The sequence below is a fragment of the Atractosteus spatula genome, chromosome 4 (assembly GCF_055471065.1).
Source record: "Atractosteus spatula isolate fAtrSpa1 chromosome 4, fAtrSpa1.hap1, whole genome shotgun sequence".
Classification (NCBI taxonomy): Eukaryota; Metazoa; Chordata; class Actinopteri; order Semionotiformes; family Lepisosteidae; genus Atractosteus; species Atractosteus spatula.
Genome location: NC_142709.1, coordinates 74083750 through 74111698, shown reverse-complemented (window position 1 = coordinate 74111698; position 27949 = coordinate 74083750). Strand labels below are relative to the sequence as shown.

Below are 27949 nucleotides of genomic sequence, written 5' to 3'. Positions count from 1 at the left end.
TTTCTGGGGTTCCTATGAGAAGATGACTTGTAGATGGTACTTCGATGCTTTTGTTTGATCAGGGGTGGTACTTGGTCGAAAAGGTTTGAGAACCACTGGTCTAGATTTTAGACGCTCTAAGCAGGACCAGGACTCTGTGACACTTCCGGTGCGCTGCGGAGGTTCCGGTTAGAGAGTAATGCAGTGAGTCGCCAGAGAAGTTCTCGCATTTCATTTTCTTTATTTTGCTTTAACGTTGGTAGGATGCGTTTATAAGCCACAGTTCGTGTTCCGTGTAAGGATTGTTTTTTTTATTATTAAGCGTTGTAAAAGAATAAAGCAGCCTTGTTACGTTCTGGCTGCTCGGTTGTATATATTTGGCATCGCGTGTTCTAATGTTTACTTAAATTAAATGTTGTTTGTCTGATACACTGTACAGTCTATTGAAATTAAGATTATTTTCGGCCCAGGAAATAATACTATATATTTAATTAAAACAGATAATTTATGTTATATCGTAGCTGCAGTGCGTTACATGCAATTGTCTGGCCTCGTGGTAAATCTCAAAAATATAATTAGCATGTTTGGTATTTCAGAACGTCCTGTGCTTTAAAATGTCCTTTTACCGGGTAGCTGGAGCTTCGTGATGGACAGCGAGCTATTGCGGCAGTCGGTGTCTTATCACGGACACAACCTGTTCTCCCTTTTGAAATGCGAACAGCTCGAAAACCCGGGTTTTAAATTCATCGCAGGAGATGTCTCAAAGGCATTGAATCAGAGGTACGTTTTTTTAATGTTTTAACTTTTCCTTTCAGAGTACACGCTTTTTCACCGTGGGGAAAATCAAGCACATAATAGGGGCTACTACTGCATTATGAAGTCAGTTCTGGTGTAAGAGTACAGTGCTGAGAAAGTTTGTGAGCTCTATAAGTTTGTTCATATTCTCGTATATCGTATTTTATTTTATATTTAGATATAAATAAAAGTCTTAAAGCAATCCGAAACACGCCTTCCCCTTCTCTCGGTGATACACTAATTTGTTTTGAGAACGTCTGTATTCCTTAACAGAGTTCAGCTCTTTGCAACGTCTTGGGCCAGATCTCCCGTTCACATCTGTTCTGTTCGGCACCCTGGCATTTTCTTCATTTTTTCCATCAAAAAATGTGATTGCATACTATTTCTAAAAAACCCATTAGTTTATTAATAAAATTGCAAGTCTCTACAACAGGCCACCTGGCCTGTATAAAACTGCTGGAAACCCTGTTAACTCATTCTTTCTCACAGAACTGCTTCAACTTGGTGACATTTAAGGGTTTCTTCATATGAACAGATCCTAGCATAACATTGTTGTGGGGTTAAGGTCCAAAATTCAAAATCTCTTCCTCAGCTGTATTCTGTTGTATGTTCGGGATTATTGTCTTGCTGCGTGACCCACTTGCATCATAGCTTCAGTTAAATGGATGGCCAGATGTTCTCCAGAATTTGCTTATACAGTGCCCAATCCATGGTTGTGCCAAGGATGACTGACAAACCATCTGGGTCATGAGGACACAAAGCAGCTCCAAACCATGATGCTCTCACTACCATGCTTAACTGTAAGGACAAGGATCTTCTGTTAGATGGTGGTGTTTGGTATAGAGCACACAAAACACTTCTCAGTATGGCCGTGAAGTTCAATTTTTGACTTGACTGCCCCCAGAGAACATACTTTGGATAGTTTGGTGTATAGTCCAATTGCTTTTATTGGCAATCTTGAGAAGGGTAAGGGTTAAAAAGACAGTTATTTTTAGAGTGTAGTAGGGCACCTGGCTACTCTCCCATCAAATCCATTCCTATTCAGTCTTTTCCTGATGGCTGAGGCATGAACTTTGGCACTTGCCACTTCCAGTTGACATAGGCATAGACATTTAGTTATTGTAAGAGAGGTGTGTTGATCCTTAGATGTTACTCTGGGGTTCTTTGTGACCTCAGTGTTCTGATACTGCGACACCAATGGGTGAAAACAGATCATGGCCAGGGTTAATAGGGTCCTGAAGTATAGCTCGTGCCCGGTTGAGGCATTGGTCGAGATATATCTGGTCAATGAGGGTAGCTCAGTCCCAGTGATTTTCTGTGCGGACCTCACAACCCTCTGTATGGCTTTTCTGTCTTGTACTGTGGCTCCACCATACCACACCGTAAGTGAGTGTTGTCTTGCTCATCCCCCACTTCCTTAACTCTCAGGAAGTGAAGGTACTTGTGGGCTTTAGTGAGGATGGCACCAGTGTTCTCTGGCCAGCTCAGCCTTTCAGTGATCTGGAGGCCGAGGAACCTGAATGTGCTGACAGTTTCGACTGGAGCCCCGTGAATGATGATGGGTGTTTGACGTCCTCCGTGCCTCCTCAAGTCCACTATAATCTCTTTTGTTTTGCCGATATTAAGTGTGAGGTTGTTGTTGTGGCACCACTCCACCAGCTCTTCTACCTCACTCCTGTAGGCGGTTTCATCATTTTTGCTGATTAGACTGATTACTGTGGTGTCATCAGCAAACTTGATGATGCAGTTACTGTTAAATCTAGCCACACAGTCATGTGTAAATAGAGAATACAGCCGTGGGCTCAGGCAGCAGCCCTGGTGGGTCCCTGTGTTGAGGATCAGAGGGGATGAGGTTTTGTTTCCAATCCTCACCACTTGGGGTCTGCCTGTCAGGAAGTCCAGGACCCAGTTGCAGATGGAGCTGCTGAGACCCAGACCCCTGAGCTTGACCACCAGCCTGCCTGACACAATTGTGTTGAAGGCTGAGCTGAAGTCAATAAATAACATCACCATTGTCTTGAATGTTTTACATCTGTACACTGACTGGCAGTGGATGTTTAGACATGGTTTGTTACCTTCTCCAGACTCATGAGCATCATCATCAATAACTGCTCTTTTGTTGTTGTTCTCCACAGTCTCATTTGATTTGATGAAGTACAAACTTACAAGGTTTTTGACCATTGTGTAGGACAGGACTCCCTAAAGTGTTACAATCATTTAACCACCTGATTATAATCGCTATTATAATCAAATTAGGGATTTATTATTTTCACATGCACAGGTTCTATTAATTTGTTTCTTATCATATACCATTGCATCTCAAAACTAAAATTGAACATGTAGCTATAAAATCTTTTAGTAAAGACCCTTGTTTAGTTGAAACTGGTACCAATGGTATGAAATTATATTCACAATAACTGTATTGGGGGTTCACAATCTTTCTCAGCACTGTCATTCCTACTGTACTTTTCAAATAGAAATCAGAATTCAAAAGCATTTACTATATGCAAAGGCAGCATCTCCCACAAATGAGAGGACACATTGAACTCCCATGCTTTTGGACAACAGTATATTTCTTTCCTGCCAGCCTGTTTGCATATGTTTTTTCAGAAACATTTAAAAGTTTTGCAGTCAACTGTGGTGGATAGATACACCATGTCTGTTCTTTCATTTTGAGGATTTTTAAGTAAATGATATGATTCAAAAGATATTATTCATAAGTAACTCTTAAGTAAATTAAGTACCTGTAGCACCAATCTACGGTAAATTAGATGTCGAAGTGAGAAATGTCTTCAGTTGAGTTGAGAAGAAAATTGTATTATGGCCAGATAGTGCAAACACTGATTGGAATTGAGTAAGGAAACCAAGATTAAAACCTCTGTTCTTTCAAATTACATCTCTTTGTAGCATGAAGGTTTTTTAATTGTTTTATTTAACACAAAAGTAAAAAGAATTAACGTGTTTTTTTTACCAGCTGGTATATTTTGACTTTGTGATCAACAAACAAACTATTGATGTTTAATGTCTATTATTTGTTGTACTTACATATTATGCTATAATTTCATAAGTTGTTTGTGCCTTTTAAACCAACATGTTTGTGTTCTGTAGAAAAGAGAGAGAATATAACAATGTTGCAGTGGAACAGTTCATTGCAAGGAAAGCAGATCTTCTATTTGCACCTTCATGGAATTCCGGTACAGCAGTAAATTATATTCAAGAGGAAACTGAAGGTAATGTTATACATACTTCTGTAGTTTTCAATTTATTAATAGAAGACATGACTTTACTGTATGATTCATAGAATATATTTGAGATACCGAAGGCAAGAAACAGGCTCTTTACTAGTATAGTTCTAGCCTCAGGTTTGTTAGAAGTAGATCACAAGACATTTCTCTTTTAAGTAGTTCAAGTGGGTAGCTGTGTCAGCATGTGTAGGCTGCAAAGGACCACGTAAAATTTTATTCCATGCTGAAAAGAGAAGAAAAGAAACATAATGTTCCTTCTCTTTTCAGCATGGAATAAACCTTTACTTGTTCCCTTTCTCTTTTAAGTTGTTTTTGACATAACACCATCAATCCATGTCTTAAAATTGCCAAATGACTCAACTCTGTGCCTCATACATTCACATGACAGTATTTTCCATCATCTTAACTGGTATTTTCTGGGTTAAGCATTTTACCCCTGGGGGGTTAAAGGCTTTTGATTAGATGTGTATAAACACTTTATCTCATTTGACACTTCCCCACTACTGAACAGTGCTAAATATGGCACTTGCGCTTCTGAATGTCCAAGCCACAGATGTATCGTTGCCAGAGATTTAACAATCTTCAGTCCCTATGAAATCAGCCTAATATGACATTTTCCAGTGCAAAGTTTTTTCCTGTGTATAAGATTTAAATTCTGCTGTTTGTTCCAGTCTACGACTCTTACTTTTAAAATAACCTAATGGTTCTCTTCGATTTTGCTAGCTCTTTCCTGGTCATTTCCAAAGAGTAGAATTCAAAACAAGTGATTCTTCTTGTCTGAGAAGTAATTGTTTAATTTTATTTTCTTATTTTCCCTGAACAATACCTCGTAAGTCCTTGCTTATACACTTTCAGATTATGCAGTGCATTATCACGTATGCGGCTGTCGGCAGGAAAAAAAGAATTGACACAAAATTGAGTCTTAATTATTCCCCTAATTTGAGGTCTTTGACAGTAAAATGATTTCATGTTTATGAGTGGAATTGTTTTATAAGCTGAAGATTACACCTGTTACTTTTCTGTATTCCTAGACCTTTATTCCATCATGCCACCTCTGGAACAGTTCATGGATATCCCATTCAGTGAAAGAAGAGACTTGTTCTACCGTGATATTGAACGTGGAGACATTGTGATTGGGCGGATCACGTCTATTCGAGAATTTGGCTTCTTTGTCACACTTATATGTTTGGGTGGAGGATTTGTGAGAGACATTGAAGACCTGGAAATAACAGTGAGTATTGTTGTTGTAATGGACCATATCAAGACAAAGAGTCATCCTTAAGGACAGTCCTGGGACAACCTTAATAAGAAGGAGTGCAGGGGCATTACTAATGTTCTGTGTCTCTGGTTTTACTGTTTATTTTCCTAATTTTAAAAAGTAAAGTAAAATTTATGTTGAGTCCATAAAAAGTATATTCTATGTATTTATATCATGGTGAAAACTGTATATTTTTTTTTTGCTTTGATGTGTACTAATTAAGGTTTATAGCATAGCTTTATACTTTACCCACCAATCTGAAGCTAAGCACTGTATGTTCCTGTTACTAAGCATGAAAGCAGTGTTATAGAAGTATTGGAAACTGTCTTACAATACAGTTTTTTGTTTTCTGATATTTGTTTCTGCAGCAAATATTTTTCTTGTGTAAATAAGTAATTCTGTGTCCAAACAAGCATATATATAGGGACTATAATGAGCATAGTTTTCATACAGTTTGATTGAATGACCTTGCTAAACCCAAAGTGAAAACCAATAGAAAACCTAATACAATAGAACCTCATAGCTACAAGGATCAGAGCTGTGAACAGATCAGCTGTATCAGCTACTCAGAAATGTCTTGCTTGAAAGGAAAGAAGTGCTTGAACATCACAGGAAACTTTGGGTACTTTTGTGTTATAAAGTCTACTATTTTTGCAATATTGTTTTCATTTTTAGTGAGGATAGTTTAATCTTACATTTTATTTTTCTTCTTGTGGATACATGAGACAGACTCCACCTGAGAAGTAAAGACTGGCTTCACTTGAAAATAGAGTAGTAAAGGAGAAAGGGCCAAAAGCTTAACATATAGTCTGCACCCATAGTCATCAGGGGTCTGTACTAATCATGTACATCTTGTGAAGAAACTGGATGTGTGTTTGGGTCACTGTTAAAGAAGGGAAGCTAAATAAATCTTTTGTGCTGAATTTGTTTCTGCATAATAACTTTAAAAAGATACATATAATGTTATTGAGTTTTACTTTGATTTTCTGTTTCCTGCATTTAATTAGAAGCATAGTAAATGTAGTAGAACTGTGGAATACTCCTACATAGCAGATGTTAAGAGTGCTTTAGGAACACAAAGGAACAAGAATTATTGGTTGATGTGGACATTGTTTTTTTATTTTGTCCTATTCAGGCACTCTGTCCTGTACGAGATGTGCCGTGTCATGGCAACCATGATGATCCTCTGTCCTACTATCAGACTGGAGACCTAATAAGAGGTCATTATTTTATTATTTTGATGCCATATGTACAGTTTGTAGGTTTTCCCATTTTTTAAAATGCCTAACAGGGGCACATGATTGCTAGAATGTTGGGCCATAACATATGGCTGAGTGCACAACATCCAAAAATCAGATGGAAAAAATAACCTAGTCAAAAGAATAGAAAAGGATCTTTTTTCCATGTTAACTGCACAAATATTGATCTTCATGTGCAAAGTTCTATATGTGCAGTTGCCAGAAAAACAAATGCACATTTAAAATAAATAGAGAAATGAGCTCAAGTCATCGGTTCTTTAAGCATTGTTCTTTAGTAAAATACATTTAGAAAATGAAGCCAGGAACTGGTTTCAAAAAGACAGAAAAGGCATGGGTACACAATTTGTAATGCGGGTGCCTCAATTTAAAACTGATGGCTAACAAATTATTTTTTTAGATGTTATAACTGTTTTATTAGGAATCTAAATGTGTAATAAAATAAAAAAAAAATGCTTAATCTTTTAAAATGACAAATGTGCTATAAATTATGGAAAACAGTTTACCTGTAATTCTCTATTTTTCTAACTGCAACATACTATTTTCAACTGTGTATAGCTGTGCGGAAATGTTTTTATCCACTAATTAATTTTATTAATGCTAAGCTATACTTGTTAGACATAAATTTATTACCAGTATCCTGGTTTGTTTAAACAAACAGCTGGATTATAACTTCACGTTGGAAAAATATATTGATAGGGTATGGTTTAATAATGTTTGTTAAACAGTGAACAAATTATTAGAATTGTTTCAGGTAAAGGGTGGCTAATTCACTATAAATTTTTCATTTTCTTTGTATAATTATTCTTATACGTATTATAGATATTCACTTGTATCTAATTGTACATGTAAAGCAAATATTCTTTATTTTTTTATTGTAGCTGGAGTAAAGGACATTGATCGCTATCATGGGAAGCTGACAGTGTCCTTGCATAATTCTTCTATCTCACCCCACCTTTCAAACCTGAAGCTTGGTGTTATAAGTGCTGATGACATGCCTTCCCATTACAGGTGAGACAACACATGTACCTGTCATAGTTACATTGCTGCAAGGAAATAAACGAAGGTTCTGTAAAATAATGTACAGTGAAATGTGCTTGTTAATCTAATTATTTTAAGGTAATTTGGATACCCCTATATATTTTTGTCTTAAGTTATGTCTTAATGCAGTTTTTCATGTTTTGTTCTTTTACCCGTTTAAGTAGCTTGAGCAACAATGAACAAAGCTATGAGAATGTTTTAGAGCACAAGCTGGGGTTTGCCAATCCATCCACTGTAGAGTTTCTTTTGGGAAAGCTGGGAATCAGTGAAGAAGAACCCCCTACATTAATGAGGGGATTACAGAGGTATGTATTTTATTTTCATATCCTCCAATAAACCTTTCTGCATAATAAAAGCCTGACCTTATTTACTGCTTTTTGTCTGAAAATCTGAAAAGTGGCATGAAGTATCATATTGTAGAGTGTTATTGTGGGTACTTTTTTACCATGTATCAGATGTAAAGCCTTTCTTTAGCTCAAATCATTTAGGAGTTTATTTAAAAAGTAATGGATCATGAACTAGAGAACGTAATTAGAAATTAAGGAGAAGTGCATTAAAAAATAAAACAGATTGTGGATGTCTATAACAAACTGTCCAGCCATGTTGTTGAAGTTCCTCACATGAACGGCTGGATGAGACACTCAGGTCAGTTAGCTACTAGCAATCAAATGAGCTAGCTGAGCCAAATGATTGTGGTTTTTCATCTATGTGCCTATTTAGTTTTGATAGATTACTTCTCCCATTTTTGTTGTATTTACCATTGTATATTAGATTGGTTTTATTAAAATTCATACCCTTAGTCCCTGAATATGGTATAATATTTATAGGTTCACAGTACTTTTTTAAGTAATTAGACCTTGTAAAAGCATGATATTCATACTAAAAACAACTGTAGGGCTGTCAAATGAATGGGAGAAGTGCAGTTTCTCAGCAACCCAGGTGTTTGAATCAAATAAAGTGTTCACTTTAATGCTGTTTTCCTGAAGTTCCTAGTATTAGACTGGATTGGGTCATGGGCAGATAGTAACTAGAGTACCTAATGTAGTGGCAGACTTTTGGGTGAGCATGGCTGGGTCCCCCTACCTGGGCTTTAGTTTGCCACGGTTTGTTGAGGATTCAATTTAAGTCTGTTGTTCCTCAGGGCTCAATACTGGGCCCCCTACTTTTCAGCGTTTGCATGTTTCCATTTGGTCAGCTTTTAAGACCACATGGCCTCAACTATCGGTTCTATGCTGACGATACTCAAATCTACATCAGTACCAAACCTGACACTGATGTGGCTGTCTGTATGCTCTCTAATTGCATCTCCGACATAAAAACATGGATGACTCAAAATGTCCTTCCTCTAAACTGTGACAAGACTGAAGTCCTGCTTCTTGAAACCCCTCATCAACTTTGTAAAGCCAATGCTGTAACCCTCTCTGTGGATTTTACTGTACTTGAGCTTCAGTTTAAATTGAAAAACTTGTGGTGATATTTGATTCAGGCTTGACGTTCAACCCACATGTGCAGCACATTGTCCAAACATCCTTCTAACACCTCAGAAATATCACCAGACTACTTCCTATGTTATCACTAACTGTTGCTGAAAAGCTGATCACCACATTTGTCTTCTTCCGAATTGACTAAAGTAATGCTTTACTCACTGGGGTTTCTAAATCCACATTGAGCAGACTCCATTATGTCCAAAACGTGGCGGCCAGAATCCTGACCAGGTCTAGTGTAAGTGATCACATTACTCCTACCCTGGAGTCCTTGCACTGGCTTCCTGTCAGGTTTTGTGTCGACTTTAAAATTCTCATGCTCAACTACAAGGTGCTGTAATGGCTTGGCACCTGAGTACCCATCTGAGCTGTCATCGTCCTCCTGCCCACCTCGCAACCTTCTCTCTTCTAATTCCCTCTGCTCCTACCATATCCAGAACCCCCATCTACTGTCTGCTCTCACTGTGTATTTTGAATGTATATATCTTGTGTATTTGTTTAATCGTTGTTGTCATTCTGTAAACACTTTGAAACCTACCTTTAAAGGTGCTATTATCACAAACTCAGACAAATGGCTCAAGTAGGTGGACCTGGTAGGTCCGATAAAGGGCTGAAGTGAAGGGGACTTGCTACAAGCTCAATCTGTTAAACAAATGCCAATGTACTTTTTAAAAATCCTTTGCTGTTTTTTATAGCAAATATTTTTTGGAAGAAGATTATGGAACATTCATCAGAAAAAAGCAGTCAGCTTCCTGGGCACTGAAATGGTATGTATGTCATTTCTTCGTGTGCAGACTGTGTTAGTTTATGTAAAAACCTGATTTTTATAAAAACAATAAATAGCATAGTTAAGCTAAAATTTGTTGGAAAAATTCCTAATTAATTTATTTGCATTTATGATTCTGAAGTAGTGTACATGTTGATGGTGCTTTGTACAGATGGATAATGTGGTGTTCTTCCTTTGGAATATGTCCCTTTCAGTGTGAAGATTGGAGTTGATCATTTTAAATCGGGACACCATGTGGAAGCAATGAATGAGTACAACAAGGCCCTCGAAATAGATCTAAACAATGTGGAAGCATTAGTAGCACGAGGTGCATTGTAAGTATTTCTGAACATAAATTCTGTATTTAGCTGCGTTTTAAACAAAATTTAATGGTGGGTGGATCTGAGAGCACACCCCTGTCTGGACAACATTCCCCAGAATCCTCTGGAACTCGGTGGGAATGAGCTCCAGCTCTGTCTCTTCCCAGTGGCTCCCAATTGCTTAACAGTAATATAGTCAGGTGACAGTTTACAAAGCAGGTAGTGGAGGCTGTCTCATTTGGTCAGGTTGTGCAAGCTTACGGAGATCCACTGCAGTGCACATTCGCCAGAGGGATGGGAGAAAGCAGCAAATGAGAAATGAATTGAGTTTTGAGAACTTCAGACACGCTTAAAGTGAGACTAAGTCTTTCTACACATTTTTTTCTCAAACCTAATTGTTTATGGGTGAAGTCAGTAAGCAGCTTAGCTAGATAAGGACTCTGTGAAGAAGTTTGTTTAGTAGTTCAGGTGGAGCTTAGGTTTTATTTTTGGTGTTTGTTTGCTTGGATGTCCCTCTCTGTAAATAAAGAGCACTGTGTTTTTTTAACCTTACAGCTGTAGAGTATGTGTACTTGACCCATGTATTTGAAAGAGTCCAAGTGGACAGGCCCATGACAATCTCCAGCATTCTCATGGAGTGGATATAATTATTTAAGAAATGTATATTCAAAACACAAATAAAAAGCAAGAATTATGAATTTTGCGGCAGAGATGCTGGGAATGAGCATGAACACAAAATAAGCTCTCGACATTAGTAATGTAGCCTGCTGTTTGTAATTTGTACTCCTGGATGTTTAATGTGTTAAGGTGAATTGGTATTCAACAAACTTTGAAAATATACCATTGATAAGCATAATGTTTGTTTATATATATATTAAACTAGTAAAAGCAAAATACACCAATATTTTTATTGGTATATATCTTGTTTCATATTCCAGGTATGCAACAAAGGGTAGTCTGACTAAAGCCATTGATGACTTTGAGCTGGCTTTGGAGAGTTGCCCAACACACAGGAATGCTAAGAAATACCTCTGCCAAACATTAGTAGAAAGAGGTGGCCAGTAAGTTTTTCATTTTGCTTGTATGAAATGTTACATATTTTCTTTTTTAAAACCTTCTCAATATCATTTCATACCACAGATTTTTAAGTAGTAAGCCACAAACTAACTGCACTTCTAAGAAGTACATCAACCTAAAATATTTGTTAATAATTTGGAAAATACAGAATGATTCAGTTTTATGAATGGTATATGATGCATTCACCTATATATATTTATAAAATAATTTCTCTCATTTCTGTTCCTCTGAGAGGCATGTAATTCAGTTTTTTTTATTTTGTTCGTCAGGTTAGAAGCAGAAGAGAAGCTTGTGACTGCAGAGGGCTTGTACAGAAAGGCACTGACTTTAGATGAGAGTTTCCAAGAGGCAGATGAAGCTTTGAAAAGAATACAGCTGCACATCCAGGTGAGATTACCCAATCATCAAAATGCAGTTTTTGTTAGCTAACATGTATAGTGAAAATAACATTGTGGTCTTACAATATGAACCAGAGTTTTTTTTCCTTATTGTGAATACATAATTATGGAATTACAGGTGACAGGATTACAGTTCATTTGTAGTAATTTGTCCAGTTTGTTCTTTTTAGTAATTTTTACTTTTTAGTAATTGTAATCCACTGGGTCTCATTTCTCACATAAGATTTAACTATTCAATATGGTCCCTCTAAAAATGTAGTAGGTCTGGGTGGTAGCATCCTGAAACTATAAGCACATTTTAGTTTCTGCCTATTCTAAAAGAAAGGAGTCTATTTGTTGTAATACTGATGAAGTGTTGTTTTGTGTACATGTCTTGGTGATCTGGGACATTGCTTCTTGGCTGTACTGGGATGCTGCAATATCTCACTCACTCCCCTGGTGAAAACAATTGGAACTCTGGATGGAAAATGGTTTGTATTTGGAATATGAACTTCATCTGGTAATGCAAATATTTATTTTCCAAACAAATATTGGAACAAAAAAATGATTTTTTGTTTTTTAAATTAAAACAAATTGTTTTTTTTCAAATTGTAAAACATTTTGCTTGGACTTCCATATCATTTAAAAAAATGTTTGCTATTTTTGACCACCTTTGATTGTAAAAACATTTCACTCTTTTATAACTTGCCCACCTGACATAAATCAACCTTATTTTTTTCAAATGTTTTAATAAATGAATTCTCCTTAAAAATACTTTATTTAAATGTCATAAAATATGCCCCTCAATGATACACCTTTTAAATGCTATTGATGTCTTCCATGTACATCTAATATGTGCACATCTTACGTCACTCATTTGCTGTCTTACTCGGTTATTAACTGCATTAAAGAAAACTCTGAAACTGAAAGAAGAAGAAGAAGCGACAAAAGAAAAGGAAAAATCTAAAAGTGTGGAGACAAGTGCAGAAAAATTACGTAAGATATTAAAAGAAGAGAAAAGGTAAATGTTTGATTTTACTGTAAATCTGTGATGTATTCATGGAATGCCCATGACCAATTTTTCTTTAGCCACTGAGACTGAAGAGTTCTTATATTATTTTGCTTGGATGTTGGGACTATTAATACTCAATTCAGTGAATCTTAAGCAGAGCAATGATGATTTCTTCTTTCACAGAATGAAAAGAAAGAAGAGGAGAGCTTCTTCCTCCTCAACCAGTAGTTCTTCAGATTCTTCATCTTATGGCCGCAGAAAAGCCAAGAAAAAGAAACAGAAACATTACCGCCACAAGAAACATTCTCACAGGATATCTTCACATGAAGACAAAAGGTTTGATGGCAAAGAAGAGTGGTGCCCTCCTCCAGTGAACACATCTGCATCTTTCTTGAATCAAAACTATGAGGTGACTAAATTGCTGAAGGAGCAAGACAGACCAGTTGATTGTAAGTCTCAAGCTAAAGATAGATGGTACCATCGCTCCATGTCTTTGTCTTCTGTTGAGATCTTGGATGACGGTGGAGGTAGGTCTGAAGAAGAATCTTTTCATACAGCTCCACTCCAATCAGAGAGTAGCAAAGGAAAAGATTGCTCAGGTGAAAATAAATATTACCTTCCTTCCAAGTGTAACTTAAAGTCTAGTGACAGAAAATCAAGTGGGAGGGAGAGAGAGGTGGTAAAATTTCCTCAGAGGATGGATGATGGAAATATTATCCAACAAGACTTCAATACTGGCTCAGAGAAAAAAAGACATAGAAAGTATTCTTCCTCCTCAGCAGGTTCTGAGTATTCTCGTAAATCTGATAGATATATTAAAACAAAAGACTGTTCTTCCCAGGGATATAGTTACAGCAGATCAGACAGTAGCAGATATGATTCTGTAGAAACTGGAAATAGAAAGAGTGGTCTTAAGATAGAGGAGGAGATGCAAGGGCCAAGGTCTGAGAGAGATGAAAGCCAGTCTTCAACGGGCAGATCTGAAAATGGTAAGGAGTCTGCTGAAGGCAATGTGAAAAAGAATCTACCATCGAATTTGCTTGATATATTTAGCCAGATTGCTCAATTTGAAAGGGAGAAGAGTATTAAACAGAAAAAATAGATTCTCTTGTTTTACGTCCTGTGTGCAGTCTTAAAGAATGGTAATTTACGTTTGAAAGTGTTCATGAAAATAAAATGTAAATGACTTAAAACCATTTACATATCAACCTGCAATCATAGACTGAAACTCCTGAAGTCCATATGTAAAGCAAATTGTAATGCCTTCAACTCTGTTTTTGAAGAGTTCCTTTTTGAACTTAATGTGCTTTTGTTACGAATATTTCGTAATGTTACGATTATCAGTTTCATTAATCTGAAAATGAAGATACATTTTTTAAGTTTATTCTGACATAGAGCACATTAAAATGGAGCCAAATGCTTTTCAGTGAAATTAGTGATATTATAGACTAGAAATAAAGGTCTTACTGAAAGGCTCTTAATGCAACTCCTATTAAAATATATAACTCTTACACTGTTTCTACCAACAAATGTTGTCAAGCAACTATTGCACATATTAACTGAATGTGCTTTTCTACCACAAACAGAAGGAAACATCCTGTGCTAGCCAAGGAAAAAACAAATGTGCCAAGTTCATTGATGTGGAAATCTCTATTTTAATGTTCATCTCCCAGTGGGTGCTGGGGTGCTGCATTACAAATTCCAAAACCATTTTTTTTAATCAGACAAATGCACATCTCTGTAATAAATATAAATCAAATACCCATTGAAAGTGTTTCTTTTGTTCATTGGTACTAAAGACACTTGTTTTTCCAAGTATAACTAGAACTAGATTTGTATTTCTTATTTTAAGTAGAAGAGCGCTACTTTAAACTCTTCTGGCTGCGAATGCTGCTGCTGCTGCTGCTAGCAGCACTGCTTGGATGAGACTGCCTTGGAGATGTAGCTTGGATAGGAGGTGATGTCACAGACAGCCCCAGTCCCAAGTCCACTGTCTTCACAGGTGATGACTGCGCAGCAGCACTGCTGTGACTGCTTCTGGAAGAACTTACCCTAAACACACACCAGACATGATCAGCAAAACGCACCTCATATGAGAAAATATAAAAGACAACAAATAGAAAACCTTGACTTCATGGAATGCATGGTAATAGTTAAAGGCGTTGATTTAATAGAATTCTATTAAGCTTAACGTAATGAGGTTATAGCATTATAATGGAAATTGTAAAAACAGGGGTATTGTATAAATATTGTATATTTTATTACACCGATATATGGCACAGCTGCCTTTAATTTAAAACACAGGGAAAACATTTGTGATAAAGGGCATGGAAATTTAGTGTTGTGTTAATAAAAAAAAAATTGAACCCTAGAAGAGAATATCATTATTAATTCAAGTAGGCAGCTGCATAGCAAAGCCTTCTTCAGGTGCTGACCCCTTCAGCTGACACCCAAAGAAGGCTCCACAAACGAAACATTGTTTCTTTTCTTCTATTTTCAGCATGGAATAACCCTTTACTTGTTCCTTTCCTATTATTATTATTAATATCTAGTCTGTTAAGCCATTTCTTTTTAGATTAGTCATTTAGGAACAAGCATGCAAAGAAAAATGTTAGATTTCAAAAAGTGTTTTCAGTTTTCACATAATGTGAAATTAAATTTTTATAATTTCCAAATAATTTTTTTTCACATTTGTTGAACATCTTAAATTACATGTGTTATATAGTTACCCGCTAGTTTATATCTAGACAAAATCAAATGTCTGTCTACACAATCGGCTGTCTACTGCCAACTGTCAGCAGTTTTAATTTACTTAAGCTGAAGAGAAATTACAAAGCAGTGCCCATTTTCTTAGAGCAGCAGCAATGCCCTGAACATTGCACAGTTACTTGCCTTCTGGAGGACACAGAGCTCTGTGCAGAAGGAGGCCTAGAGCTCTGCCGACTGCCAGGCATAGAAGCAGACATGGGCAGGGGCAGATTGGCCTTCAAGAGAAGGAGGGGCAAGATGAAAGACTGGTTTGAAACAACTGCACAAACTTTCAGAATGTCATCTCGCACAAATGGTATGTATGTACATTCTGACAGTATTCCAAGACCTGGAAGATGATTGTGGGTGACTTCAAACTAGGATTAAAAACTTACAACGTAAGCAATTCTATGTATGAATATTTGTTGGTTGCAAATAAGGGTGTATAATGCTAGTACCGCGATTTGCTACTACATGCGATGTGCTGTAGAACAGATGTGCATGATGGACTTGTAAACTGCAATCCACTGTACTTCCATACTGAAGTCTTTAAAGCGGCAGTGTAGTGAAGATCTACCTGAAGTGTACATTTTTGTATTTCTGGAAAACATCACTTTCAAACTCTTGGATTATCTTACATGCTTCGAAAATAATTTCATGGATGATACCTGTTGGAAGTACATCTGCAGTGCTAATGCCAAGTCCGGGTGTTCTTCCATGGCATCAAGCAGCATCTTGTTGACAGACCTGTTAAAGTCCTTTAATTCACGCAGGTCTATGTCACGCTCTTCTTGTGTCTCTCCTCTGCTTTTCTTGGCAGAACGAATCTCTCTGGACAACTTTGAGCACTGTTACCACAGAGACAACTTTAATTTGTGACGAAAATTGGAATAAGTCATGTAAGAAATTTAACAGGGAAAGATTAAAGTCAGATTGATTAAATACCAGTTTCTTTGATGTAAAGGCATGAATATGTGTGACATAGAGGCATACAAAAAACATTCTAAGTCTTAGTGTGGTCATGTAATAAAAACAGCAAAATATGGGCATGAAAGCTTATTTTCAAACATGCCGGACCTCAAATGTCAAGCAGTGAAGCCGTACCTATTCAGGCTTTGTAAAGGCTTCCACGGACTGATCACTGAGATACTCGTCGACAACCAGCTTCCCACACCAAAGCTTGTCAGCTCACCTGTTTCGTGACCCTTTCTAATTTTTCCTTCTGCGACTCCAGTTCCCTATTCAGTGTCAAGATCCTTGATTGCATATTCTCGTTTTTTTCATTCTCAGCGGCTTCTTCTTTGAGTAGGTTGTCGAGAGTGCTGTTCATACCCTACAAAAAAATGAAATCTTGCTTCTTAAAATGAATTTGCTGACATTGAGTAATATAAAATTAGCCAGTTTTCAAATGCGTAGACTTTTGTAATATTGAAAACTAATAAACAGGTTAAAAAGTATCACAAAGTAAAGCTTTTGAGATTGACAAAGTAAACACCATACTAAATCCTAGCTCCCACAACAACCCTAACATTTCAAGAGCTAAAGCCCTAACCCTGACTCTTAACATCTCCAAACCTAAACTTAACTGAAAACATAGTCCTAACTATACCCTTGACCTTAGACAATACCATAGCTAAAACCCCAGCTCCAGCTCTTATAATAGAGTTCCCTCTTAGTCGAAGGGACAGTTAAAAAATAAGACATTTAACAAAAGTAGTTAATGTTGGTTATTAGAAAATTATTTTTCATCTAGCAGTTTCTTTTGAAGGATTCTGTTCTTATTGTAGAAAGCTGTTTTTGTTTCATTCCAAGAAACTTGATTACAAATAAAACTTTAAAGTTTGCATTAAAGACATACTGTGATTCTGAAATCTTTTATATGCCTACAGTAGCTATTAAAGTTACTATCGGTAATGATCTGACAGTAATGACCTTTCCACCTTTCACAGTACATCTTATTTTTTCCAGGTCAGTGAGCAAGATAAGTACAAATATAATCTCACCAGCAACATTTTTAATTGGTTCAGTGGAAATATCATTTTGAACCCATAGTTCTTTTTCTAATTCAGGTTTATTCACTGATCTCAGTAAAGCAGTCTTTACACACAGAAAATGAAGACCATCAGGTTACGCAGAAGTCAAGTGTTTATAATGTGTTGCAGAAGTATGCAGTTGGGAGTGCTCATTTTAACAAGTAGGCTAGAGACACTTTAAAACAAAATCACACATACCTGAATGTCTTCCTGCAGTTCTTTGATTTGTCTTCGCTTGTACTTGTACTTTTCCTCAACTGCTTTCCTTTGCTCTTCAAGTTTTACCTTCTCTTGATATTCTTCACCTGAAAAGAACAAGGGGTTTAAAACATCTCTCTGTCAAAATGAGTAAGAAAAAACAGTCTTTCTTTCATATAATACAGTATCTGGAATTAAGGAGTGCAATGCAGTATTTATAATACAAATCGATTTAAAGTTCTATAAAGTTCAGAAATTAATACTACAGTGCAAGCATTAAGTGCTCATGCATACTTGTCTCAGTAACTTTGTTGAATGATTTTCTGTAGGTGGTATTACGGCTGTTGATGACATGAAGGGTGTTTTCTAAAGCTCTGATTTCCTTCTCTGCCTTGCGAATTTTTCCATCTAAGTCATCTCCTTGCTGTTGTAGTTCCTCTTTCTCTTGTGCAGCCTGTTAGAAAAATAATTTGGAAAATTATGCAAGGAAAATCATACATTCAAGACTTAATACACGAAGTGCAGATGACATCCTGTTATTTGGGACCTTTTTAATCTTGGGAATTGCTAAGGAGAGAAAGGCAAAGTTTACAAGAGACAATTTTACAATGGAATTGATAAAAGTTAAAAATAACAGTGCACCTCAGAAAAAGTACTTAACCTACCTTAATCACATAATATGCTTGAGATTTCTCCTCTTCTCCCTCAGGAGTTGCCATGGAAATCATTAAAATCTCATACCTCTTCTTCAGCTTATCAATTTTGGAAAATCTCTCATGTAGTTCTGCACTGATTTTAAAATATTTAATTGAATAAAAAGTACAAGTACCTATGGGATATGTTATGATTTTAAAACTTGTAACTTGACAAAATGACAAAAGTACTTTTAACTATTACATTAAGAAAACTATTCATAGAAGTTTAGATAAAAGTTAACCTTGCAGATTTAACAAGATTTTTGTTAATGCCTTTTTTTAACCTTACTTCATTTATACTATATCCTTCATACTGAAAAACATCAACATACATTTAGTGAGATGGAAGTAACAAAGACTGGTATTTTTAGGGTGGTGTTTTCATGAAATGTTAATCAACATCTGTGAAGTGTGTAAAAGGTGTGAAAGTTTTAACTGCTTGAACAGTTATGAAATGTACCTGATACCCTGGCGCTCTTGATCAATAAGCTTGATCTGAGTCTGCAGCATATCTCTGTGAACCTTTATCTCCTCCTCCCTTTCTTTCATAGCTGTCTGCAGCTGAAGTCTCCGCTTCTCTAAGGAGAGAACGTTATCTGCCTTATTATATAGCAAGTCCCGCAAGCGTTTAACCTCCAGTTTCAGGATGTTGTCCTCCACCATTGTGTCCTATAATTAAAAACAGTACAAAGCAATAAGAATAGAAAATATATCACGTTATAGCAGGATCCAGACATTCTATGCAACTAGCCAATCTTTGTGCTAATAGCCATCTAAAATCTTTGAGATTCGTATCAAAATGTTGCAGGAACTTGACATCAGATAAAAAAAATTCTGTACTATACTGTAGTACTGTACATTGTAATTTACCTGCTTTTGTTGCCTGATCTTCTTGAGCTCCTTCTCTGAATTCTCATTAAAAAGGTTCAGTTCCTCAATTTTACTAGTAAGATCACTCTTGTCTGCACCAGTCTTTTCCATCTCTTTTTTTATATAGCGTATATCATCCTGGGAAAAAATAATCAAGAGTTAATTACTGTTAGTATGTCTTTATGTAAATGTGATAAAAATATGTCCCTCTATTTACACCTATGTATTGAGCATGACTTAAGAGTTACTATCATAATATGAACTGAAGAAAAATAAATTTTGATGTACTTCAGGTAAAGAATAAAAACCAAGTACAACAACAGTTAGTAGTTTTAACATAAAAAAGGAGGAAACGGATCACTGTTGCATCTACTCAGACTAAGACATGCTACACTTAACAAGACTAATCATTCACATTTATAGTTTATAGTGAACCTGTCCGCATTTTGTTTTGATTTCCTTCCTTATTTTATACTTAATAGGTGCTGAAAAGTAGATACGTTCTCATTATTTTAGAGCCTTTCAGTGTGCATTATGTTTTTGGCTGGGTATTTTCAGACATTTTTAAAAATACATAGTCGTCTTTCCTGCAGAACACAAAGACAACAAAAATCATTGGCTTTGCAGTCCTAAGTGTGTTTAGCATATTATAAGCAGATGCAACATCAGTGGTGGTTATCAGACATTTTCTTATAAATTAGGTTTAGGATGTTTTCTAAAAATGTCTTTATATAGGGTACATGGGATCTTTAGTACCCTAATCATCAGGGCTCAAGAGAAAAGCAAGATTAAAAACTAATTCTTCCAGGCTTAATATTTTGGCTTGCATAACATGTTCAGAAGCAGCTTTTAATTTCTTGGAAGATTCGATGAGAGAAACCTGTTTATTAAAGAAGAGTCTTATCACCTGAAGCTTTTTGAGCTGAGCCGTCAATAGGCTGGCAATCTTCTTCTTCTCCTCTAGTGAATGGGTCAGCTCTGCCACCCTGGCCTCCAGAGCTTGCTTCTCTTCAGTGTTCACCTCTCCCTTAAGCCGAGACATCTTTCTCTCCAGCATCTGAATCTGAAAATCCTGTTGTACAACAGATTAAACATTATATATATATGTTATGCAAAATAAAGGACATCTAAAAAACCTTCTCAGTCACTCTTAGTTTGAAAAGAGCACACATGAAAAATGGTAAGCTTTTCCCTTTGTTATCTACCCATTATCGGAAAGCTGCTTTTTTCTGGTAAAAATCGCAATACAAAATCCCTCCAGGAAGCACAAGACATTGGTACATCCTGGACAGAATGCTAATCTATTACAGGACGTGCACACACAATTTTTCCTGTGTAAGTGTGGGTAAAATATTTCTGACTGTGATCATATTACTGCAGTTCTTATATCCATGTAATACTACTGTGAAATAAAAGAAAGAAAATGTCCAAGTATTGTTCTCTCAGTTGTGAAAACACCATTACTTGGTCAACTGTAAAATCAGGATTGTACTGTCATAAGCAGCTTTATCAATCCATGGATGAAAGTGTGAGACACATTTGCTAACTGCTGTCTTTGGCGATCTATAGTATATACTGTATTACAGACATATATCTGGACCTTACCTGGTTGTAAATAATCTCCTGTTGTTTCAGCGAGTCATTATCAAGTTTATTCAAACGACTCCTGAGATTTGAGAGAGCAGCCTTACTCCCAGAAATCTCAGCCACTGTATTCTTCTCTTTGGTCTTCAAGTCTTGTAACTCCTGAGTCCTCTTGAAAAGCAGTTCCCGAAGGCGATGTAACTGACAGTCTATCTCCTACAGGACCAAAAAAACTTTAAAAATCAAATCCAACAAAAGAAATGTGCATTTATTGCCTTTGGAAGTTGTATCACTTATTAACAAATTAACTTTGATATTTTCTGGCAAAGTTGTTTCTTAATTTTCTGTACCCACTTATGTTAACAGTTCATTAGAAAAAAAACCTTAATGGTTTGTTCCTCTTCCTTCAGCATCTGCTCCATTCGTATTGCCCTCTCTTCCACGCTCACTGCTGCATCTGTCACGTACTGTAGCTTTTCTTCAAGAGCCACGTTCTGCTGTCTGGATGCTTTCAGCCTGGCACATAAAGTGACAGCAATGAATTCTCAGAATACCAGCCAAAAATTATTACTCGAGTCATTCAATATTTTGTATATTTGCATTGTTACAAAAAAGTACTTTAGCTATAATAGAACACAGGTTCTTTCTTTATATTATTATCCCATTTTTTTCCACAAATCCAGGACAGGCTACAGGTTACTGCAAACAATACCTGGAACAAGAATAAGAGACTTTCTGATAATGCACTTATTAGGAGATAAAGAATACAGTTTAATAAGTCTACTTAAATTGTTACAATTGGAGCTATCATTATGAAAACAGCTAAGGAGTAACTCCGAGCACAGTGATGAGGGACACCATACAAAGCAGGAATGCTGGAGTACTGATGACCCATTTGTATCTAAAGCCAACTGATATGAACAAGGGGTTTTTGTATTTCGTTAATGAATATATTAACCAAAACATATTATATACTATATATTTGCTTACTTGTTATTTTTGTCTTGGATTTCTTTCTTCATATGAGCCAACTGAGATCTCATAGCTTGCAGATCGGTGGCTGTCCTGTCCACAGTCCCCTTCAAGCTTTCCAGCTGACCAAATATGAAGGGGAAAGATGGGTTAAGGACTTGCTATAAAATTAAGAAACTTCAGAGAGAAAAGCACTTCTAGCTCTTTCTATTTCTAAAGTTGAAATGAAGTTAAACAGAAAATGAAATACTGCAATACAAAACATTTCCAAGAGTCTTCCATGATTTCCAGAAATCTCTCTGTTTTTTTAAATAGATGCATAAAGTAACATTTTACAATTGAAAAAAACAATTGAACTTAAATATTCAGACTACATCATTATTTTTTAATTTGTAACCCTGCAATAAAACGGTATTTACTGGGCATCAAGTTGAGACACTAAATCTCGGAACATGGTACAGTAGTGTTTCTAGTATGTTGATATTGGTGATCGTGCAAGGTTGAAGAAGTTCAAGTAGGGAGCTGCATCAGCATGCATAGTCTGCAAAGGAACAGGTAAAGTTTTACTCCATGCTAAGAAAAGAAAGGTGTCACACCTGAAGAGGTCTACACAGAAAAAACATTGTGTCTCTTCTTTTCAGCATGGAAATAACCTTTAACTGTTCCATCATACAAGGCTGCTGTGTGCAGTTAATATCCCCCTGTTGCCAAGCTCTTGGTCATTAAAGAAATGGATTGATCACAATTATTTGGTTTTCTACCCACCTCATCCTGTAGCTGCATGCGGTTGTTCTCCTGCTCCTGATACTCTAGCCTGAGTCTAGCAGCCAGTCGCTCGGCACTTGAAATCTTTTTCTCGTATTCCTTGTTATTTTCCACCTCACGTTCCAGAAAGTTCTTCTTTTCCTTGATGACAGCATCCCTCTCTCTGATCTCCTTTTTCACCTGGGCAAGTAACTGCAAAGACAACAACTGCAGTAACTCATTGTGCAAATGCTGAGGTTCACTAGTTCAGTCAATCCCCAATTCGTACAAGCAAGGACATTCTGCATAGTGATAAAGAAAGAAAAAGACAAACAAATAAATATATATGAACAAGAACATTCAGAATAAAATCTAAGCCATTCAGGTGCAGCCCCTATAAAAAGGTGATTTTTTAAGTTTAGATTTGAGAAGAATCAAAGAATTTCTCTCTCACAAAGAAGGAGGAAGGACCTTCCATAACAATGGAGAGAGACTGAAAAAGTAAAGAGATGTAGTCTTAGGTACACGGCTGATGTTTGAATAGGGAAGCCATCCACCATTTCTGCTTTGTCACTATTTAACTTCAGGGAATTTGATGTGAACCAAAGTTTGATGTCACTCTGACAAGAGATAGGTGATAGAGGCAGAAGATCAGAGGGGGAATAGGTTTTAAAGTAAATCATAAGGCAGAATGCAGGAATTAACAAATTTGTATGCTGTATTGGCTGAACTCGCCTGGCTAAGGAGAACAGTCAGGTAAACTTTAAAATGAGAAAACCTGAGATCCTGTTCATAAAAAGATGCCTTGCCAAATCTATCTGCATGCTGGTCACAAGAAAAACAGGAATATGATTAAAAACTGTCCAGCAGTGATATCACTCTGCAACTCACAACTGGCAGCCCCAGTGACACTAAGCAGGTGTGAGCCTGGTCAGTACCTAGATGGGAGACGGCCTGGGAAAAACTAAGGCTGCTGCTAGAAGAGGTGATAGTGGGGCCAGCAGGGGGTGCTCACCCTGCGGTCCATGTGGGTCCTAATGCCCCAGTATAGTGACGGGGACACTATACTGTAACCAGGCGCCATCCTTCAGATGAGACGTAAAACTGAGGTCCTGACTCTCTGTGGTCATTAAAAATCCCAGGGTGTTTCTCGAAAAGAGTAGGGGTGTAACCCCGGCATCCTGGCCAAATTTCCCATTGGCCTTTACCAATCATGGCCTCCTAAAAATCCCCATCTATGAATTGGCTTCATTACACTTCTCTCCTCCCCACTGAGAACTGATGTGTGGTGAGCGTTTTGGCGCACTATGGCTGCCATCGCCTCATCCAGGTGGATGCTGCACATTGGTGGTGGTGAAGGGGAGTCCCCATTACCTGTAAAGCGCTTTGAGAGGAGTGTCCAGAAAAGTGCTATATAAGTGTAAGCAATTATTATTAATTCATTATTATTAAAACTAAATAACATTCAAACCCAGATGACGTTACTTCCAGGCAAAAAGTTTATTTTGATATAGCTGTAAAATTATGTTTTAAAACAGTTAAATCAGCTAAGTGTAAACTCTGAAACATTTTTTGCCTTAGACTCAGGAGAACCTTCAGGAAATATGCACTTTTCCTTTCGAATACTTTCAGATGAAAAGACAACGATGTCGGTGTAGAAATGCTTTTCTCAATTATGCTCTAATGGCTATGTTAACAGAAAAGAAGTAGACCTGTACTACCCACAAAGCTCTCACTGAGTCTTTAAGGGGTGAGGCTTGCTCTCATCACATCATTGAAAGCAAATCCTCACACACAAAGACAACCTGGCACCTCTTTGTACAACAGGGCATATTTCATTACCCAAGCAAAACACTTTGCTCAAGGGTGCAAAAGCAATGTTATGCATTGGATTCGAACACATGAGCTTCCAGTTTTAAAGTCAGAACCCTCATTGCTTCTCAAAACTGCTACCCAGACGGATGACATTTACCAGTGAGCATTGATCCATTTCCTGGTCTCTCTTCTTCATTTGTTCAATGGTGTTCTCCCACTGACATATCAGCTCCTGCCTTTCCAGGTGGGCTTGACGAAAATCCTCTGCTGTTTTATCTAGCTCAATCTGGTAGGAAAACAGAATACAAATTCTAATCTATACTAAATGTTATTAAGAAACCGTTAGTACAAAATATTTTCTTATAGATACTTAATTTAGTAACTGCTTATCTAAATTTATAATCACCAATTATTTGCCCTTTTATTTAATATCCTAACAGTTAGTTGTAATTCCTCAATTTCCCTTCAGGATCAATAAAGTCTATCTATCTAATTCAAACCTAGCTGATCTAGTAGATATTCCGTGGAATTCACAGCTGTAACAGTAATGCTTGGGATCATGGCAGGGCATCACATGAGCTGGAAGCAATAGGATGTGACATCTACATGAATGCACAACTGAACTGTATTAATATCAAGCATTAAAGCACCTGGGCTGTTATTGTTTCAGTCAGTTCATTATCGAGAATCTTGCGCTTCTGGTTTGCTTCGACTGTCATCTTCTCAATGCGCAAAGTCAACTCCTGTAGAGCATAAGACAGATATTCAATTCTTTAACTTTCAGAAATCCTACAGCTCATAAAAAACATGTCAAGCAATCAAAACTCCCAACAGCATGGATCACACAAAATTAAAAACAAGAAAATAACCAATAACAAGTATTTGCAAAAATTTCTGAGCATCAGAATTTAAAAATGTAGTAGAGAGATAAAGGGTGGAATAATCATAGTATTGCAGCCTTACTCAACAGGCTAAATTAATGTGATGGCTACCAAACAGAAAATAAAAGCAAACAACCTCAGTCTAAGACCCCATGAGACCATGAGACTGTTTATACCTTAAAGAAGACGCCACAGGTGGAATTTCCTATAGACTTAGAGATATTATTCATTATTAATGTTATTAACCACACCTTTATTTTCCCTTCATCTTGCTGGGCATATTTTAGGATCGCCATTGAGTCCTCGTCTTTTTGTGCAGATTCTTCTAGCCAGGCCTCCAGCGTCTGCTGATCCCAGTTCAGCTGACACTTAAGCCTCTCCAGTTTCTCCGTCGCTTTAAAAATGTTGTTCTAAGAAAAAGTGGTTCAAAATATATATAATATAGTAAACTCTGATTTCATCCCAGAAATCTGCTGGGTTTTTTTTTCCAATGTACGCTTTCACTGAAGAGTTGAGGTAGGATGACAGATTTTAGGCTTTAAACCTAATTTAGGAAGGGAACCTAATTTGGCTTAATTTGACCATGACATAGAGGTTAACATTTTCTGGAACTGCCAAAAGTACTGCTGGATCCTAAATGTTCCCAATGTGTAAAGGACCTTGTTTAAAATCTCACCTTTAACAGATCTATTTTAAGGGTAGCATGAATTACCTTTTTTCAAACCTACATTTTTTAAGATCCTGTGTTTCGCTGGAAAGTAACTTGGGGGATACTGTTCGACCAGAATTGTGGAACATTAAAGATAAACCATTTCTCTCCTACAATCTGACACAGTAACTATAGACTCCAGCTTTTATATTTTCTATTCTACAAAAAGATTCTCTCTCTGATATCTGTAAAGTCACAGGTGCAACACCAGTCTCCAGCCTAAAGCTGCAGACAACCCTTGCCTGGCTTCGATTCTCTGTGACTGCTGAAATTGTTGGAGTGATAATGCTCTGTTCCCAGCACTGTGGTTTAACATCATCACTATAGCATCTTTTACTTCATTATACATCTCACATATAAAGACATCTGCACAACAAAAAGTGTCCTGACGCAATCAGACTTTGAAAAGACCGAAGTCATTGAAAAAAAAATGCAACAAAGACAGAGAAAAAATGTACTACAGTACGTAGTATCTGAAGTTAATGTCTGATCATTACAAAATTCTGAAGCGCATAAAATGGCCAACTGTGGTGAATCCTACAAGAGTATGAAGGTCCCTTTAATGAGGGAATAGGCCATTATTCAGCAGACTGGCCTGAGGGGGAAGTAAGGAGGAGCAGGTGGATGTTGAACATGGCACCGTTGCGTGACTAGTGCAGCGCTCTACTGCATACGCTATGCAGACTCGAGTTTGTGTGGGCATGCGTTTCTGTGAATCTTGCCTCTTGAATGTTTCTCTTTTCTCTCAGTGCAGCCAGACTGTTCTCCAGCTGCACAATCTCCTGCTGCAGGCGACCCTTCTCTCTCTGCGCCAAAGCTCTGAAATGCTCCTCCGATTCAGTTTCTTTCTCTCTTGCTCTGCAAAGAGCCTGCAGACACAAACATACTGAACAGTCACTTCCTGCTTCGAAAAAGGGAAAATGTATTGCCTCTGACTTGGCTATGCATCACGCATCACATTGTCATTCAGTAACAGTGAAGTTGGACAACTTCAGAAAGATGGGCATCAAATGTCTTAAAACGCAGTGCCTTATTCACAGTGTCATTTCATGTCTGTGACTGGTCTATCAGAGGACAGCTGCTCTAAGACAGGGTGATGTACTGCTCTAGAATGGAATCAACAGAATATCATACTGTTGTGATTTAAAGAGGGATCTGTAGAAGGAATAACCCAATATTTCAAATCAAAGAAATTCACATTTATTCTGTATATTTATAAATTGTGTTAAAGAATTTCTCAAAAGTGTTAACTTGTACTCATTTCTAACATTTCTCTTGGTTTATATCTTACTGTCTTCACTACCAGTACCTTCATTATATAAAATATCTGTTTAATAAAACAGATTTCTTCCAACAGGTGAGCCGATCGCATTCAGAAAGTTATACCTGTGTATGTAGCAGCTCTTGCTTGACATTTTTCAAATGATCAGTCATTGCTTGAATTCTGTCTTTGTATTCGCTGAGCCTGTTCTCCAAGTTTGTCTTTTCCTTTTGCTTTTTTTGAAGCTGTAAATGAAACAAAAAAGACAAATAATAGAGGTAACAATCAAAATGAACTCTCAATGTTTTGTTATTCAAGAAATTAAACTTAAATTAAAGCAACTCTGCTCTCCTGAACAAACCATTATTTTTGCTGAAAAGACGTATTACATTTCCTCAATAACTCACCTATAACTTCATATTTTACAGTACAGCGGGGAAAAAAAACTTTAATCCACTGCAAACAACTGCGAAATAAGCAAGCGACCAATTTGTTTTAATTGGTAGAATTTGTTTAACTTCTTTCAAGTAAAATTCAGTATAACAACAAGTTATATAAATTTGAAATGTCAATGTAATAGTACACAAACTAAAAAAGCAGGTCAGTATATTCTAGCAAAAAAAAATGCAGGGTGCACATATATTCGGTAATGATGACAATGTTTAAACGTCACGTCTTTTTTTAATACCAGTATGAATGTATATTCACAATTTCTGTTTTTTCACTCCACTTTACGTACTTCATTCTCCAGCGCTTTATTTTCGGCATTTGCCACGGGAATGGCGAACCCTTCATCCCATCCGACCTGCTGTAGAACTGCGTCCGACAT

The 27949-nt window shown here is 36.9% G+C and overlaps 2 protein-coding genes across 3 annotated transcripts; one reads left to right on the top strand and one right to left on the bottom strand.

The window, feature by feature from the left end:
- The first annotated feature begins 149 nt into the window (after nt 1-149).
- Nucleotides 150-14375, top strand: ttc14 (tetratricopeptide repeat domain 14). 2 transcript variants are annotated; one of them, XM_088912845.1, is made up of 13 exons: nt 150-274; nt 576-759; nt 3883-4004; nt 5051-5250; nt 6413-6497; nt 7415-7544; nt 7739-7879; nt 9754-9825; nt 10040-10159; nt 11083-11205; nt 11491-11608; nt 12510-12619; nt 12794-14375. In XM_088912845.1, the coding sequence occupies exons 2-13, from the start codon at nt 626-628 to the stop codon at nt 13710-13712; spliced, it is 2274 nt and encodes a 757-aa protein (XP_088768971.1). In that variant the 5' UTR covers nt 150-274; nt 576-625; the 3' UTR covers nt 13713-14375. The 2 variants fall into 2 exon arrangements, with proteins under 2 accessions (XP_088768971.1, XP_088768972.1); XM_088912846.1 differs by having other exon boundaries at nt 156-274; nt 613-759.
- On the bottom strand, nt 14252-27949 carry ccdc39 (coiled-coil domain 39 molecular ruler complex subunit). The gene is made up of 20 exons (XM_088912847.1): nt 27860-27949; nt 27246-27365; nt 26582-26728; nt 25402-25560; nt 24920-25012; nt 24427-24555; nt 22476-22667; nt 21729-21832; nt 21122-21254; nt 20760-20954; nt 20062-20226; nt 19155-19292; nt 18745-18953; nt 18255-18378; nt 17884-18043; nt 17590-17696; nt 16551-16691; nt 16027-16206; nt 15503-15594; nt 14252-14662 (listed from the first exon to the last, which is right to left on the bottom strand). Exons 1-20 carry the CDS (start codon nt 27947-27949, stop codon nt 14473-14475), a joined length of 2868 nt encoding a protein of 955 aa, XP_088768973.1. The 3' UTR covers nt 14252-14472.